The following is an 18,719-nucleotide window of genomic DNA, read 5'->3' as shown; positions in this document are numbered from 1 at the left end:
TGTCAAAGAAAAGCCCAAGCCTCTAGACGTCCAGGCTGCGCTAAACCCCGTCCTTCTCCACCCCCCTAGAAAGAACATATCCCTACGTTCACACATCCTGTATTTTTATTTTGCTTATCTCTGGGACACCAACCACACGGAAGCAGCTCTCCGAAGCTTTAACCTGGTGCAGACCGAACTTCCAGGAGCGCGGAGTGCCTGCGACGGAGGCCCGGCAGCTGCCCCTGTCGGTCTCCGACGCTTCCAGAGTCAGGCCCCTGCCTGCCGCCGCCCTCCTGCCCGCAGCCCGGCTTTGGCCAGTGTCCGCCAGGGCTGGGTGCCTCAGGCCCAGGGCCGCGGCTGGAAGCCATTCGGGCACCAGGTAACCTCCCTGCTTACAGACGGCTCCCCGCAGCACGGTCAGCATTTTCCTGTTTTTATTTTTTTTGTAAAGTTAACGCTGGTTTCAAAATCCCTCAGAGAAGAGCCCGGCTCAAGGCCAAAAGCGTCCCTCATGTTTTCGCGGGTGCCTACCCCAAAAAGGGCGGGCAAGGCCCCAAGGGCCCCGCACCCCACGGGCTCCCCTCAGGGCTCGCGCCACTCCACGGTAAAACCTTAAGAGGAAAGGAAGGAAAAAAATAAAAACCCCCAACCCTTAGAAGGGGGGAAATGCCCCCGGTTTGGCGGCGGCAATCAAAAATTTCCTCACACTCCCACCCCCAGGGGCGTTTGGCGGCGGGACCGAGCGTGTCCCCCTCACTGACAGGGCGGCACTGCCGGTCCCTGAGGAGGCGGCGGGAGCGGGGAGGGGGGGATCAGCGGCGGCGGCAGGCGGTCCCGCCGCGGGGCAGGGGGCCGGGGGAGGCCCGAGGAGGCGGAGAAGTGCGGGGCGGAGGCCGAGCGGGAGCGGCGGGTCGCGCCGTCGAAGGGACGCGGCGGCGGCGGCCATAGGGCCCGGCCGTGCCCGCCCCGACGGGCCCCCGGTCCGACGGCGGCTGGAGCTGAGCCAGCCCGGCAGCACTCGGGCGGTGGAGGGAAGGGAGGGATGGGATTTCCCCGGTGGGAAAGCCACGGCCGTCGGGAAAAAAGCATAGCCCTTGCTTTGGGTTGGAGTCGGGTTTGGGGTTGTTTTTTTTTGGAGGGGCGGGATGTGTCAGCCTCCCCGGGCCTTGCTCCCGCCTCACCGGGCACGTCCCCGCGGCGGTGCAGAGCGGGCCGGCCGGCTTCCCTGCCGCGACCTCCAGTCCTTTTCAGTCGCCGCCGGCCGCGGACTCGGTTTTTTGGTTTTTTTTGGTTTTTTTTTGCACCGTCTCACCCCGGTATTATTTTTACCGGCCTTTTCTTCAGGCACACTGGGCTCCCCGCGCCAAAACTCGGCCGGGGATGGCGGAGCGGGGGGGGGGTTTGCACCGCCCGCCCGGCCCCGTCCCGGTGAGCGCGGCCGGCTCTGCCGCGGCCGGCCCGCCTGGGGATGCGAAGGCACTGCGAAACGCTGGGTTTGCTCTTTAGCAACCTCGCCGCTTGTTTTGCTGTGTGGGGTTGGTGGTTTGTTGTTTTTTGGGGGTTGGTTTTTGGTTTGGGTTTTGTTGGTTTTTTTTTTTTTTTTCCGAAGGGGAGAGGGAAGGGGGGTAGTCTGGGTGTAGGGAGGGGAGAGGGGGAGAAGAGTGGAAAACGTTGGCTCTGTCCATGGTCAAAGTAATTCAGCTATAATCCCCCTTTCTCTTCCTCTCCTGGAGCTCTATTCATATTCTAATCACAGCTTTTCCTTCCCTAAACCAGCCACTTTTATCAGAGCCCTAGCTTTGCACTTTTACTTCCACTTCCAGCACATACAACCGCATGCAGAATAAGCAACTTTTTCCAGCCTCCGTCCTGCCCCCCTCTCCCCCCGCAACGTGCTAACCCGAAAAGGGATCCTCGCATCCTCGGGCTAAAGCTGGAAGGGAACACGACTTTGAAAACGCACCCGTTTGGTTCTTCTCTTGGCAATCGGGATCTCCCACCCCCCTGCTTCCACCCCCCCCAAGTCCCACGGCGGCAAGCTCTCCGGGCCAGCCGCTCTCCCCGTGGGAGACAGGCCGGTGGCGGGGCGGCCCCCACCCCGCCTTGCCCTCGCTCCCCGGGGCCGCGGGGAGACCCACGGGAGTCCCTGCCCGCCGTTCTGCAACGCCAGCACCGCTCGCCGAGACACTGGCAACTTCTCTCTCCTTCTCACACGCCCCCCCCCCCCCGGCCCTTCCCTACCCACACACATCGCCCTGGTTTGTTGGTTTGTTGGTTTGTTGTTTTTTTTTTTTCCCCAATAGACTAAGCTTACAAGATATTTGGGAAGCTGTGCAGCTTCCAACGCCATGTGCCCGCGAAGGATCCCAAACCAGAGCCCACCAGGAGGAGAAGAGGAGAAGGAGGAGGAGGAGGAGGAGGAGGAGGAGGAGGAGGAGGGGAGCTCGGCGGCGGTGCACGCACACCCGGCAGCCCCAAAGAGCACAACCCCAAACCTAGTGCCCGTTTGAAGATCTAAGCCAATTTTGATCTCGGGCTGTAATGAGCCAAGGACCTTGGGTGGGGGCTGGGGGAGGGAAGGGAGGAGTGGAAAGGCCGCTGGAACTTTAAATAAGAAAAACGTTTCTAATGCTCTAATAGAAGAGGGAAGTCGAAGTGTTGGGATTGCGTAGATCTAAGGCCCCCCTTTTTGGAGGAAAGCTTTTCTTATTCAAAACAGCATCACAATGGGCTTCACATTGAGCCTTGCCACATCCCCATCTGAGTAGCAGCCATTCATCAGGCTGGCTGGCCTATCAATGACATTTCTCCCATCAGGGCTTCTATAAAATGATGCTTTTTCCCATGAAACATCCGCAAACATTTTGACGGGTCTGGCTTTGCCCTGCTGGATTACGGAGTGTCCCTCTCTCCCGCTCTACCCACTCCCCCCCCCCCAACCCCCCAACTATCTGCCTCTACCCTTCCTCCCCACCCCCTCGCCGCCACCCTGCTCCCTCTCCCCCGAGCATCTCTGAGACAGGGGCTCTCCACACCCCGGGACCTTGGGGCTCCCGTCCCGTCCATGGGAAGAGCATGCATTGCGGGTTGCTGGAGGAACCCGATATGGACTCCACAGGTAAGTCCTGTGTCCCCGCGTGTTTGTGTCCCCCCCCCCCCCCCCCCGCACACCAGGCAGGACTTTTCAACTTGACCGTGGCGGCCGGCGGCAGCCGGGGGATGGCGGGGGGGGGGGCGAGGTTGATGGGGGGGGTGGGCTGGGGTTGGGGGGAGGCCGCCCGCCCGCTTTACCGGCCTCGCAGGCAAATGAGCCCGGGCGTGTGCGGGGGAGCGGGGTGCGGGGGGTGCGGGGGCCGCGGAGGGGGAGCTCTCGCTCCTGGGCTGGAGCCCTGCGGTTGCACTTTGCAGATACGATGGAGCAGAGGGTGGGTTCCCCCCCACCTCCTTTTTTTTTTTTTTTTTTTCCCTTTTTCTCCTCCATAGGCTGCCGGCCGGCGAACTGATTTCCTCTCCGCTTCTAGTTTTAGGCGCTCGCTTAGGTTTGAGGCGAGTCTTTCAGAGGGGCGAGAAAACGAGGTTTATTAGGGAAGATGGGTGGTGGGTTAGGGGCGAGCCCAGCACCGAGGTCGTCTTGTCCCGCAGGCAGAGCCGGGGCCGGGCTGCTTTGGAGGGGAGGGAGTTTGGGGAAGACCTGGGTCCCGCTCTCCCCCCCCGCAACCCCCAAACGATGACTTGTCCGGTCCGGTAACCGGACGGGAAAAAAAGGCGACCGCAGTCCCACCAGCCAACGCCGCAAACGGGGAGAAGCCCCGGCGGGAGGCGAAGGGGACGGGGGGAGCGGAGGGGCCGTTCGCCCCGAGGGCCGCAGTCCTCGCCCCGACGGCCGCCTCTTGCCGCCCGGTCCGGGATGCGGGGCGGCAGGACGCCGGTTCTCCCGGGGGCAGGGGGGGATAGGGCCCAGGCCTAGGTCTTCCCAGGGCGGCTGTCAGCCGGCCGGCTCCCGAAACCGCGGCCCCTTCTCTCCCGCTCCCCGCCGCCGGCCGTGCCCGCTCCCCCCCCCCCGCCCCCGAAACCCGGTTTCCACCGGCCGCAGCGGCCGCACTCGGTCGTGAGCGCAGGCAGCGGAGGGCAGGCAGCCGCCACAATCACCTCGACGCTTTTCATTTATTTTAGGAGCACCGGAAAACATCCCTCCTTCCTCCCCTCCCGCCCTCCCCCGACCAGGCGTTTCCCCGGACGGGTCTCAGCCCGGTGACGGCTCCTGACCTGCCCCGTCCCCTCCCGCGGCCGCTGTGCCCGGCCGGGGAGCCGGGAGCCGGGAGCCGGGAGCCGGGAGCCGGGAGCCGGGAGCCGGGCTGCCCCAGCCCCGACGGAGCCCGCAGCGCGATCGGGTCCCGGCCGCGTCCCGGCGCTTCCCCGGGGCGTCCGCTGCTCCGTCCCGGCTCCAGGGGGGTCGCCCGGCGCCGTGCCGGTGTGAACTGGTGCCGGTGTGAACTGGTGCCGGTGGGGACGGTTCAAGGGGCGGCGGGGCAGGGCAACCCCGACCTCGGAGCCGCTGCGCTCCCCGACGCCCCGAGGCCGCCCGAGGGTTTTCTCACCCCCAGCGCGACCCGAAGGGCGTTTTGTAAAACTTAAATATTGATTTGAAAAGAGAAAAAATAATTAAAAAAAAAAAGAGAGAAGGGGAGGGTAGGCTGCCCCGGGGCTCTTCTCGGCTGTGCCCGCCGCGGTCCCGGGCGGGCTCGGCCCCTCGCCGGCTACCGGCGACACCAGCCGGGTTTGGGCAACTTTTACCGGCGAGTCCCCGGGACAAAACCCGGGGCGGGGGGTCTGGGGGGTCGTTCCGGGGAGAAAGTGCTCGGCGGGGAAGGAATCGTTGTGTTCGGGTCCGGGCGTGTGCAGGAGTGACTAGGGTGTAAAAGAAAGTTGCACTTCGGACCGGCGGCCCCGCCGAGACGGAGTTACGGGCACCGCTGGCAACTTCTCGTTGTCGCGAGTAACGGGTCTTTAGGGAAAGAAAAAAAGCAAGCCAAAAAAAAAAAAGCTCCGCGTTTTCTATCCCTGCATTCAAAATTGTCCATCCTCGGGCTGAGCCCCCGTACTATTCGTTCCTTAAATTCAGTATGGTTATAATAAATGGCAGCATGATTGATTAAGATAATATTAATCAGAAAACACTTTAGGCTTGCTAAACAGATGGCAAGAAAAGTGGAGCTTTGCAGTTGTCTCATTCAGACACCTTAACCTCCCTTTCAGAGGACTTAATCCAATTAGCTTTTCTCCTGAGTTTCAGTTGTTATGTAAAGATCCTTTTGCATTGTGGAGAAATATGGCTTCATTGAAAAAAATCGGTCATGTTTTAATTTATCCTTAACAGTTTTTCCCTAAACCAGCGGGATTAAAAAAAAAAAAAATCAATCACCCACGGCTCTAATTTTAAGGCAGGGGAACGGTTTGGTTCCTTCCCCTTCCCCCAGCAAGTGCTTCCATCGAGTCCAGCTCACGCTCCCCTAACCTGGGCAGTGACCCTCGGGGGGGCCTGTCACCAAGCCTAAACCCATTTCTGGCCGTCTGGGGACCCGAGAAACCCCCAGCCCAGCCGCTCCCGGTCCAACACTGAGCTCCGGGGCGCTCGGCCCCGACGGCGGGGCCCGGCCACGGCGCGGCCGCCCCGGCAGCGCTGGCGGGGAGCTGGGGGGGGGGGGGGGCAGCCCTTCTCGGGCTGTTTGCGGCATCTTTCCTCGCACCCTTCGGCCACCGCCGTTAACTCCGTAAGGCTCCCGGCCGGCCGGCCCCAGCAGCAGCGTCTAAAGCCCGTAACTCCCCCGGCTGGGAGCCGGCGAGCCGCCGGGAGAAGTTTGTAGCCCCCGTCGGGGTTCGCTCGCCCGCCCGCCCCTTCGCTGGGGGGGGGGGGGGGGGGGGGGGCTGGCTTTCGGCCCATACCCCCGCCGTCCCCGCAGCCTGCCTACCGGGGGGCCAGGGACCCCTGCACCGGCCCCCCCCATCTCCTCCGTCGGCAGAGCCCACCGGGGCCCGAGGGAGGGCGGCAGCGGGGTGGGTGCTCGGCCCCGGCACCCGGGGAGCCCCGGAGGGCGGCTGGGACGCTGGGGGGGGCGGGAGGAAGACTTCGCGGGAGATCCGATCCCGGGTATTAATAACAGGTTTCCACAGCCGCAGCCCCCCCTAGTGACACCGGCCCGGTGGGTGCGAGGCGCTGCCGGCGGCGGGGGGGGTGCACGCCCGGGGGCGGAGAGCCCTCGACCCGGTGCCCGGCCTCCCTCTTCTCCAAACCCCCGCGGCCCCGACGGAGCTCTCCCCACGCAGGACACCCCCCCCTCCTCCCCCCCCCCGTCCCTGCTGCCCGGCCCACGGAGCTGAGTGAGGGGACGCGTGGGGACAGGGATGTCCCGGGGGGGGGCTGCCACCCTCCCCTTCCCCGCGGCACCCCCGGGAGAGCTGCACCCCGTCAGGGAGCAGGAGGCGAAGGAAACTTTTCTGCGTGACTCAATAAATATCCCTCGTTATTTCAGTGTCGGGAGCCGGGCAAAAACTCCACCGGTTTCAAAGCGCTGGGTGGGTGGATGAGATCCTTGGGACGTGAAGCTGAGACTTAGGAGCGGACACAAACCCCATTAAAACCAGCAGAAAGCCTTTCAGTGCTGTCAAAGACGTTGGGATTAGGCCCTTAAAGCTGTTTGTGGGAACCACGAAAAGCGGGTTCCAGCGCCTGAGCCAAACAGGTCGTGGTGGTGGCCGGATTTCGGTCTATATTCTTATAAATACACGGGTCTTGCGGCAGTGGTGGGTGACCTTTACTATGAGCTTGCCATTTATAAAGGATCTAGCATATAAGTGCTCATTGAAGAGAATTAATGGCTTTCGCATCCCAGTTCAGTTAATGAAATTGCCAATATTGATCATAACTACTTGAATGCTAGTTGGGAAAGCAGTTGTGACGTTTCAGAACGTACATATAATGCTGAAGCATGCGATCCTAATTTTTGATTTTTTGAGTGGTTGATTTTGCTGCCAAAAACTGTTTGCTTTGCTTCTTGCAACACAGTTTACTAATAGATAGAGGAACTTGCTATTGACTTTTTTTCTTACTTTCCTGGAGTACTTCTCATACTCAAGCAAAATTGTGATTTATTTTCGTTCCAGTAAATAAAAAAATTCTTTATTCTTCCAGGATTTGTATTTATAAAGGCTCTTACCTGCTGAGCAGTTAAGACGATCCAAGGATTCTACTGAATCCTAAATTTGATATGATATGGACATGCAGAAGAAATACCACTGGTCCTTTGTATAATTGTACCTGACTATTTGTCTTATGCCATTTCGTATCTTAAAAGACTTCACACGTGAAAGAAATGGAACAAAACAAAACAAAAAAACCCCAACCCAACAAAAATGTTTTCTTTCCTGCTGGCTGTGGAGTTCCTGCAGACAATGTTTGCGCACTAGGGCCTGATCCTTGGCAGCTCCCTCTGCCCTCAGCAGCAGCAGAACTGGGATCTAAACGCAAGTCCCAGCACCGGATTAGGTCTTCATTCCCGAGGGGCTTTTAAGAACTTTGTAAAATCCTTAGGGATTTTTTAGAGGTTTGTAAATTGGTCAAAATTACCTTGAACTAAGAAGTTCATCTTCTAAGTCTGACTCAGAGAAAAGAATGATTTTACAATTTATTTGTCTGCTAATGAATTAATTCTAAAATACTTACGGAGGGGGAATTGCGACCTGCAGTAGAGAAAAGGTTTTTAAAAGGATGGAAGGAAAAAAGAACTAAAACAAGCTTTTGCATAAGAATAGCCAGACAACTGTAGGAAACTATTTCATTTATTTAAGTTACAGTTTACAGTTTACAGTCCTCAAGATTTTGTCTGGGTAAAACCCTCATTAAAGAAGGGTCTCTGGATTCAGACAGATAAAACTTTTGTCTGTGAGACTGTAAAGAAACCTGTAGCCTCAGTCGGTCTGTTGCAGCTGCACCTTTACTGTAGTAAATGTCTACCGAGCAAAAGATCTTCTTGAAATTAGAAGACACCATTTTGCGCTAAGATACTTGTGATGCTGTTTGAGCTGTCACACAGAAAGTCAGCGGTACAGTACCATGCTTCCGTCAGGATCATTGGCTTGTCTGCTTTTAGAAAATAACGCTGGTTTTCAGCCACTGGTGCAGTGAGTGTGCAGGCAAGGAAGAAGGTTAGCGTAGCCGTAAAATCTGCAGCATCTCCCAGTGTAAACACCTTTGCATTTCTCTAGCTTAATTTGCAAGTGGTTTGCAAGTTAGGACAGCCATAAGGAGGTGCATCCCCTGGGATACTATTTTTATACATAGGATTTCACCATAGCAAAATAAAGACGAAATCGTGGGATCACTGAAATCTGCGCAGTGATGAAACATCAGTACCTCTTCAGATTAAGACTTTTGAAGAGGTGGCCTTAAATACAGCTGGGGCTTGATGGTTTGTGACAATGCCTTTAGAGCAGCAGTGGGCTGTCATGTAACTAATACAAATATAAGGTCAGTCCTTTGGGGATACTTGATGTGACATTTGAGTCCAAATAATTAGCTCACAATTCAGTGAGCACTGAGGTTTGCGAATTTTCTGAGTTCACCCACTTGTCTGTTTCCCTGCAACTGTGCTGGATTTTCTATTTGTTTCATTGTGTCTGAAAACTAATACCCCGTACGATCCAACCCTGCTGGAGCCCAGCGCCCCGGCGGCCAAGGGGATTTGATTGCTAACATTCTAGTTAGGAAGATGGATAGCATAAAGGATATTTGATGGCTGAGCGATCCTATAGATAACAAGTACAGGACGGAAGACGACGTGGTGATGATTAAGCCAGTGGAGGCCCATGTAGGTTTTTTTAATACATCTGTACTAACAACAGGTTTACACACATCTTTTAGGTCCTGTAGAATTGTATATATGTGTCAGAGAGTTTCTGTGAGCATTTAAAACTGTAATACAATTTGCCGTTAGAGACGGGTCCCGATCCTGCGATGGCTCCACAAGGGAAGCACCTGTTGAAGTCCGTGTGGTGCCTCGGGGAGGGCAGGTGCCCAGGGTTAGCTCGTAATGACCCCTCCCTATGGTTGGGAATGTGTAATAACTTAATTGCAGCTATTTTACATGCATAACTAGCAGTCCCGGCCTGTCTTCATTCCCATTTATTTTCTCCCAGGAGATTTGCAGCAAGAGCAGTTTATTGGCTATAAAATATTAGCCGAGCGTTATAAGTGGTGCTTAAAGTCAGTGGCAGAGGCTTTTTGGGTTGCTGCGAGAGCTGGGCTTCCATTCTGTGTATATAAATAAGTGCTGAGTTAAATACTTTTGGCCTGTTCTTCCCTTCCTGATAAACTTGAAATCAGGAAAAGTGGTGAGGGTTAAATAGAGCCTTGGCTCTCACTGCACCCCGTTAAGGAAGAAAAAGCTCATTTGCAGCTTAAATTGCCTCAAGACTGAAACGTGGGGCTCAGCACTGTCTCGTTTCCTTCACTTCAGCTACAGTTAAGCACTTTGTTTTCTTTTATTGGTAAGTGAACTTAATTTCTCTGAGATGGATTTTGTTACAGAAACCAAGGAGTTGATTCACAGCTATGAATGTTGGGTTCGCAATTAATTAGCAGCTTATCCTGAGCATTTTTGCACAGGATCCCAAATATTATGGTAAAGGGAAACAATTTTAGATAGCTGGAACATTCTCTGAATGAGCAATTCCCTGAAACTTACAGCCCTGGGAATTAGAGGCATTAATTTCAGAGCAGCAGGCTGGGGATATATGCTGGGATTTCTTTGGTTTTCTAGGCTTGCTGTAGTCTGATGCTGTGGTCATCGCTCTGACAAACTTCCTGCTGGAGCTTTGGGTGCTCATGAACCCCATGGCATAGACTCAAACACTTAGGAACACAAAATCCTTTCCTCTAGGGGTTTTGGTTTGCTTGCTGAGATTGTACCTAGAAACAAGGAGATTTGCCTGGAAGTAAGAACTACAAGTTTTGAGTGTTAGAAATTATTGCCTTTTTTTTAAGCATACTGTCACTAGAAATAGTACTACTTGTTGCTGCTTACCTTCTCTTTTTTCTCTTTTTAAACTTTCACTCCTTAGAATAATGCTATCAGACTATCCTGTTTTTCTCAATGTGGTCATTTTTACTGGTTTGGCTACTTGGGGCAAGGCTTACACACATGTTGAGTCAAGTAGAACTCGTGTGAAAAACATCTTACATGCAAATGTAAGTTTGCAAATGAGACCCCTAAGGCCACAAAACAGGCACGAGCTTTCTGTTCTTGTGTAGGTCTGTAAATTCAGATCCAGCTTGTGCTAAACTTGTAAAGCAATAAAATAGCAGAAATGCAGTGGCAAGGGGAATTTAAAAGTAGTGAAAAAAGCCAAATGTAGGGGTAAATACAGGTACCACTAAATGCAATGATGGAAGGGGTAATATTTTTTTTCCCTAGAATCCTGTTAATTGCTAAACTGTTTCAGAAGTGCTAAAACTACCTCAGCTGCAGCTGAGGAAGGGCAGTGTAGAGGGGGATCCCAATTCATAGGTGGGATCTCATGAGTGGTCATCCAATGCTGGGTGGAACCACCTGTGTCCCGCAGCCGGGTCCTCCATGACGGCAGCAGTGCGTACCCAATTCGAGAGGCCTCACAGAACATCCTTGCTACAACCTGTGACACTTTCCAGCACCCTGCAACAAAGGTGCAACCTGCTGCAAGAGACCAAAAGCTCCCATGTGTCAGGGGACAAGCAGGAAAGGCTGTGTGTTTTGCTAATATTATAGGATCTTGCAGAAACAGGCCATTTGTTGATTAAAATTTATGGATGGTCATAGGAAGTAGACCCAATCCTATCCTTCAAAGGGGGGAAAAAACCCCAAACAACCTCTTCAAGAACCTGACTTGTGTGGTTCCCACCTCATCTGACATTCAGTTTAACCATGAACATGTGGCAGATGTCCTAATTAAGCAAATGAGTATTTAATGCTGTTAGCTTCTGCAGCATAGCTTGTAGGTACCCTGCTCTTGGCTGTTGCCATCTGATGCTCAGAGGAAAGTAAAATCTTTCCTGTTCCTCTACCCCCTACAAAACTTAAGCAACACGGGGAAACAAAAATTCCTGGCTGGTCCTTAAGGTGAGAGTGACCTGATAGACACTGTAAAAAAAAAAAAAAAAAAAAAAAGTAGCGCAAGCAAATGTGGAAGTGTGTCCTGCTCCACAAGTGCTATGTGCCAGGGTACAGCAGTAGCATGCCGTTCGGTGATGAGAGATGCCTGCTCCTGCGACAGGTGTTCCCTGGGTACACGGGCTCACGTGGTGGCTGGAGGGAATGGGCTTCTTTGCAGAGCCTCGCACAGCCCTTCAGCTCCAGGTCTCTCAATGTCAGACCTGGCTGAGCAGCGGGTCGGAGATTTGCTGGCGAACACGCTCGGCACCCCCGGGTCAGCAGGAGGGGAGCCGTGCCCGGTGCTGTGTGTGAGATGGAGATCCCGTCGGGGACAGACGTGGCACGAGAGCCAGACCAGGAATTCTCATGCTGAGCGCGACCTGTCCATAAAAGGCTGCTGCTTCTGGGTGTCTTGGGGTCAAGGGTAGAATGAGCTGTATTTTAGCTCTCAAGGAAAATTTGGCCTTATGAGAGGCTGTGTGCAAATGACACATTTGCGAACTGGCGCGTTGTGTTTGCACGCCAGCCTGTGGCCCAGCTGGGCCTCCTGGGCGCTCGCTGCGTGACACCATAACACACTAACTCGGAGGAGGAGTGCGTAAGAGACCTCCGAGGTCCACGGCAGAACAAGGCAGCTGCCGGGTGAGATTTACTCCGTGCCTTGTGCAGGCTGAGAGCGGAGACACCCAGCGGGACGCTCTGCTCCTCTGTAAACTGCGCCCTGTTCTGCTGTCCTCCCGAGCACTGGCAATAATGGATCCCGCTGGTGGGATTGACTGGCTAGCACAGGTTTCCCAACGTTGGAGCTCACATTCCTCTCCTAAACGCAGAGTCACGGGGACAATGCTGATGCGGGGGCCCCTCTAATGCAAACATTTTTTTTTTTTTTTTTTTAAATGAGTTGTGGTGGGGGCAGCAAATGGCCTCCATTGTAAGGAGGTGGGGAGAACTGGGGAGGACTGCATTTACAGAGTGGTTTAATCACATGGATGGAGCAGCGCGTTCACCTCTCCTCCTTGCTGGGTCATTTCCACTTTGAGCTGTGCAAACAGACCGTCTATTGAGCAGTTAGTATTCAGTGCTGAATATTCAATACTAGACTCTTGTTTTGGTGAGTCTTAGGCAAAAAAAGGAGGAGGAAAGAAGACTTCTCTTTTTTTCTCATGTTCCCTCCCTGAGTTTGCTTTGCATATTGTTCAGAGGAGACTGGAGGCTTCTCAGAAAAGCCAGGCTCCTAGTTTTAAAAGCACTGGTCTACTTTCATAGTACGTTCTAAGGGGAGGGAAGAGACAGTGTGGAATGGACTAAATTCATACAAGGCTTACGAATCTGTAAGTCTAGGCACAACAGGACTGAGTGAAGACTTTCTGACAAACATGTTTAGGTTGTAAAATTAATGGCATGAAATGCTTGCTCTGTATACACAGATTAGTTCTGAGAGGTACCAATCTTTGTGGGAGTATGTTATGATGATTTATTAATGTCCTCTCTGCTAGTTTTGGTATGCAGATATTCTCAGGGTGCATTGAGAGCTGAAAGAGTCGGCATTCTTTGTTTGTTTCTGTCTAGTTCGTGCCATATTTGCTTACAAAATGGTTGTGAATAATGTAATGGCTGCGTCCTTTGACAGTAATGAGCAACAGCTAGATTTGGAGTAGATGTGCATAAAGTGAGGAAAAGTGGCCACCATGTGAGTAAATGTAGTATTTTTTTCCTTTGATTCACACTCTTCTTCAGTCAAGTGGTTGTCTCTTTCTCGCTGCTATGATTATGTCCTGACACCTGAGTTTTCTTTGCACATACGTGTCTATCTGTCTTCTCTTGTTCTTTCAGTCTGCCTGACTGGATGCTGTTTCTAATGAGAAATATTTACTGTAGTCCCATTCCTTCAGGAGCTGACCTCTTTTCTCCTGATTTAAAAAAAAAAACCAAAAAACAAACAACCAAACGCCACTCCTCTCTATAGTTACTTTCTTTCCTCCTATCCTTTATTTCTGACCATGCCCTTTTCTTTGCCATTTATTCTTTTGTTTCCTTTCCTTTTCTTTTTCACCTCCTTCTCAACAACCAGCCTTCTCCCTCTTATCTTGCCTCCCTGAGCCCCACAACCAGTGTTTCATGTATCTCCCACCCATATCTCACATCTTTTTGTTTTGTCATCTTTGTGGACCTGTCTTACTGATGTACTACCATTTCTGTGCCAAACTGGCCTCTCTGCTGGATTCATCAGCTCCTGAGGCAGAGAGAAGCGTTTTGTGGGTACTTGATGCAAAACCCTGTTTCTCGTTGAGTCACAGACTTCCTGTTCGGCCAGATGACTGCAGCCTCATGCACTGGTGCAGTGGAGCTGAATTAAGGATTTGAGGACTCCATGCCTTCTCTGAGTGAGCTGAGGGACCATGGTAGCAGCTGGGAATGTTTAACCCAAAAGCTAGTGATCAGGGACTGCCATAGGGTATGAGCATAAGAGATGTTGTAATAGGTACCCAGAAATGAAGGGCCTGGGAGCTCTCTTGTGTGTCTCACATTAATTCCATAGCATAAGAAGTTAATGAAATCTGGGGCAAAAAGGGCATCAAGAGACTCTGACCTTTATTCTGGGAGAGAATAGGACTGGCAATAATCAAGGGTCATGTTTGCATTTCCTTGGAAGGAAACATTGCAGCTAAATCGGAGGCAATGATAGCATTTACATTGGTTCATGCAGCAGATCCTGAAGGACTGAGGATCTATAACACATCACGTTGTGGAAGCATGAGGGTACACTTTGCTGTATGCAGAGCTGGTGCTTGGAAAGCACGTGATGTGTGTGATTATTTTTCTGATGAAAAGATTGGCTGCATGTTGCACAGCCGTGTAAGTTAAGTGCGCTGGGAGAGCTGAATCAGTCAGACACTGGTGCCACTAGCTTAAATGATCCTAGATAAAAGTGAGGAAATGTCACTGCACTGAAATTGGACCAGGTGAGGTTCTCTTTGCTGTTAAATGAGGAATGGCCTTGATAAAGCAAAAAACAAGTGGCTATTTACTGGTCTGGTGAAACTTAATTTTCAAAATAAAACAATAGGTAGCATCTGTGTGTGACTGGGTGAGGGAAAGTGCTACTCTCAGTTAACATGCATACTGAGTTGGAAATGTGATAGCAATAAGATATGTGATTCCAGAGAAGGGAAGATAGGACTTCAGAAGTCCTGTCTGATCCAGGTTAGAGGCTGCCCTAAATGCCGGAATCAATATGCAGAGGAATCTTGTATTCTAGGGTTCCTGAGGGTGCTTGATCTACATTTGGCATGCAGCTTCTTAAGAAGAATACTGTTGACAGAGTACTTCAACAAGAGTATTACATTTAGATGAACTTCTGCATAGTATGCAGGGTAACAAGAATGCAACATCTCATAAATTCCAGTTTTCCTACCCAAGTATTCTAGAGGAGTTAAAAGATGATGAACTGTGGTGCTTCTTGTTATAGTAGTTTAAATACAGCCTGTCATTTTTTAATATACCTTATCAAATGGGTTAGCAGAAAATCTTCAGGAAGACCTGGCTAAACAAAACAGAAGAGGTCTCACAGATTCAAGAGAGTCATTCTCTGCATTCTTATGATATCATGGCAAATCTCACAATGCTTTACCAGAATCACGAGTCAAAGAAAAAAGAACAAAAACATTCCTGCCAACATCTAGTAAGCGCCTTGGACCAATGTTCATTAACCCTGAAACAGTTCCAAGAGAACTGTATGCCAAGAAACAAGAACAAAAGAAAGGACTGCAACAAGAGTGCCCGACATTTTCCCCTCTTGGAAATGAAATAAAAAGTTAGATTAGCAAACAAAGCACCAAGGTATCTGGCAGCTTGTCAGGGTAGCGGCTCTACCATCTGCACCAAGGCCATGTGTCAGTGTCATCCCTGAGGAGCAGGTCTCTTGGAAGAACAGAGGATGGCTATGGAGGACCAAGGAGGACACCGGCATGATTTCCTGTGGAGCTTGAAGATGTTCCTGACAGCTCGCATGCACCGACTGAAGGATATGCGCCTTGCCAGCCGATGGCACTGTATGAGGCAGCGAGGAGCAAAACCAGGCTCTGTGTGGCAGGTCCACCTCGATGGTGGAAGAGGAGCTGTTCTGTGAACTATGAGGGTCTATGTGATGGGGTAATCGGAGGGAACAGCAGCTGGACGATGGCCCTGATATCGTCTCATAAACTTTTCATTGGACAATGGAGAGGAGGGAGATGACATCACCTGTGAAAGCCTAAATCTTAGAAAATCTCCATGTGTGTGGTTAGCTGTCCCTAATAGCTGTCCCTTGTTGTGCTTGATTTTAGTTGATTTTGGTAAGTTTAATGCCCTCCATGGGAGCCAGTAGCTGCCAAGCCCTGTCATGTTACAGGCACACAGTTGTTCAGAACATTGTGCAGAGGCCAGGCTAGGAGATCTTGCTCAGGTCTTGGTTTTACAGTAGATTGAGGTTTCAGAGAAAAGGTGATTGTTGTTTGCTTTCTTTCAAACAGTGCAGTCCTTGAAAAGCTTTGAATGTTCTGCTGTAACCAGCCCTCCCAGCACTCCAGCAGCTTTACACTTCTCAGGTGGCAGATGTACCCATAACCAGCAGTGCTGTGCTGCAAGATGTGTGGGAGATTCAGAACATGAATCCTCTGCTTTTAGTCCTGTGCAGCAGGTACTAGAGCAGGCTTTTAATAGTTTGAGGGCCAGATATCAGGTTTATCTCCTAATCGTTACCCCTGACAGGAAGGGATAGTCTCTTTTGCCTTTAAGGGACTGTTTTAAATTAGTGATTTGTCTTCTAAGTTGGTATGACTAATTGAACCAAGACATTGAAATGTTATAAGGTGTAGTTTTCACTTGCACCAGAGAAAATATTAGATGTACTGGCTCATTTTTTTGCTTTACTTTCATTCATATGGCAGTTAGCAATTAGGTTTGCAGCATGCTAAGGGATAGTCAAAGCAGACAGACTGTTCAGACATTATGAATTTAACAGCTGTAGAGGTTAGAAGTTCTCTGTCCACAGCAATGGTGCAACACAGACAGCATGAACAGAGGGTTTGTTGGGTGGTGGCAAGTCTGAGACCATGTTCAGCAAGATAAGCTCTGCAGAGAAAAGCCTCGATGGATCATGCAGACCTCAGCATTTATTCTGAGCCAGACAGCAGAAGAAGCTGTCAGGGCAGTGATGGTTTTCATAAAAAAGAAAAGCTATAGAATATCATCCCATCAACTCCACTGAAAAAATTTGTGATAGATATGTTATCTGGTTAGTACCATAGGCTAGCAAACTGGAAACAGGAGGTTCCATGACCTTCAGCCAGCCTGCTGAGCTTTTGAGATACTGCTTTTACCTGCTAAATCTGCTGTTTGCAACCACTTTCCCTTGGCCTAACAGATCAGATAAGCAGCTAGGCAGTATTGCTGGCCAGCTTGGTACTGAGACACTTGGCAGAGACACTGCAGGAACTGATGAGTAACTCTTCCCTCTGAGAACGATGAACAAATAACTCAGAGGGGTGCTAAGACTCTGCATGCATGACAGGAGTTCCTCCTCCATCACAGGAACTGTAAAATTAAGTCTGTCATCACTTCTGAGTATTCATTTTTCCAAAAGGTCCTCCTGTGAAGCCACTGAAATTTGGTAGTCCCTTTATATTTCCATTATCTACATTTGATATACCTTTTCTCACAGTTACTTTCTACTTTTTTCTACATCTACCTTGAGAAACTGGGGGGAAAAAAATTACAAGAGCAGCCATGAATAAAAATAAGGAGTTGGACTGTTGCAGCTGTGCCATCCAAGTTGGTACATGGCTCAGGTAGTAGTTTGGGTCCTGGAAAATCTCTAATTCTTATTCCAGAGGTAGCTCTATTTCAGTGATGAGCAAACTTCTGTGGAAGAAATGTTGGTCTCTGTGCAGAGCACCAGGTAAATTGTCATGCTTGCTGGCAAACTGCTTTAAAATGTGGAGTATAGGAGCCAATTTAGAGCTGAAGGTGTATGAGAGGGATTTCTGTGCAACTGCTAGGGCTGTGGTGAGATAAGCATATGGAGACTGTGCAGACTCTGATACTGTGATTACTACCAGCCTTAGCTATGTTTCTAGAACATGGGTACTCTCCTCTCATACGATTTCAGTAAAACATAGCAATTCACAATTATGCCAGTGATACGACCACATCCAGATCAGATGATATGGCATAACTGGGGAAAACCAGTACACTTAGTACCACTGTAGAGTAATGAGGTCAGGCAAAATGCACCTCAGATTGGGTGACCACGGTTTCATTCTGTCTGTAAAATCTCTTAATCTCCCTTCAGGACTCACACACATGCTCGCAGGGCTGCAGCCAGTGGCTCTGGGTACGTTCACCTCCCAGCTGTGCGGCACAGTCCCTCCAGCTGCTTTTGCCATCCTGCTTGGGTGCCGAGCAGGACACTGTGGCTCTCAAAGGCCAGAAGAGGCTGTGATTACAGGTTGTGCTAATACTGCAGTGACTCTTAGCCCTCCTGGCAGGACAGCAGCTGCAGAAGCTGCTGCTGGCTGTGATCAAGCCCACCTCCTCCTCCTCTCCACAGAGCAGAGCCCAGGTGGCTCTCTCGCTGCTCTTGCTATGGTCATGCACATGTGGGAGCAATGAATGCTTTCTTTTCTGGGCTGTAAATATGCTAAACCAATAACCATTATACAAACAAGAGGGAGTAATTATCTCATTAAATGTGCTGGCAGTACGCAGGCACCTCTGCTGTATTCTCTCGCCTCAACTGAGGCTCTGTAGGGTGTCTTCCAGGAGGAAGCCCTTCCTTCTGAAGGAGATAATGTATCAAAATAATTTGTCAGATACACTTAAAAAACAGCTCATGCTTCTCTTTTCTGATAGTTCATGAAAGCTGCTGCCCCTGAGCAGCTCTCGTGTGTTTGCCTCTATTTTGGGGAGTCCTAGGCCTGCCTTCCCAGCTCAGTGTTTGAAGCACCATACAAATAAAAATGTTTGTTGGTGTGAAGAGAAGAGCCTTGGTGAGGACAAGGGAAAGCACGCAGGCCTCTGTTCTGCCAACTTTTGAAAACAAGCTCAATTTAAACTTCTGTTATTAAAAGTGTGGTGGGCACATTTAATGGAAGAGGAATACTCTCATGCTTGAGGTTCAGTGGATGTGTCAGTCTTAGCAAGATCAGGATCAAAAAGAGAAGAGGCAAAATGAGGACCAGAAGTAGTTCCATAGTTCTTTCTAATCCATCTTTCATTGGGAACAATTTATATTTTTTGTTTATGTCAAGTTATTCTGTCAGAAAACTGACACTGGAAAAATTACTGTAATTTGAATAACGACCTCCTTTCCCTCATGTTGGAATCCTGCAGAAGATAATACAATGGATTTGTATTCAGTGGTATACAAAATTATGTAACAAAAATTGAAAGGCTGAGGGACATAGTTGTGTGCTTTGTTATAATTCACTTTTGATGTTTGCGAAATTAAATAGTTGATATAATATTTAAAGGTGCATGTTCAAAATGCCATTAAATACACCTTATTTGCATTCT

At 50.7% G+C, this 18,719-nt stretch overlaps 1 protein-coding gene across 1 annotated transcript in view; it reads left to right on the top strand.

Annotated features, from left to right (window-relative positions):
- Positions 1-2,662: 2,662 nt before the first annotated feature.
- RFX4 (regulatory factor X4) overlaps positions 2,663-18,719 on the top strand; it is a 98,872-nt gene continuing 82,815 nt past the window's right edge. Inside the window, exon 1 of the mRNA XM_069807400.1 lies at positions 2,663-3,100. Coding sequence (XP_069663501.1) covers positions 3,058-3,100 — 43 coding nt within the window. The 5' untranslated portion in view covers positions 2,663-3,057. The remainder of the gene's footprint in view (positions 3,101-18,719) is intronic.

This window comes from Haliaeetus albicilla, chromosome 19 (genome assembly GCF_947461875.1).
Source record: "Haliaeetus albicilla chromosome 19, bHalAlb1.1, whole genome shotgun sequence".
Lineage (NCBI taxonomy): Eukaryota > Metazoa > Chordata > Aves > Accipitriformes > Accipitridae > Haliaeetus > Haliaeetus albicilla.
The sequence above is the reverse complement of the archived record's forward strand: the minus strand, read 5'-3'. Positions and strand labels throughout refer to the sequence as shown.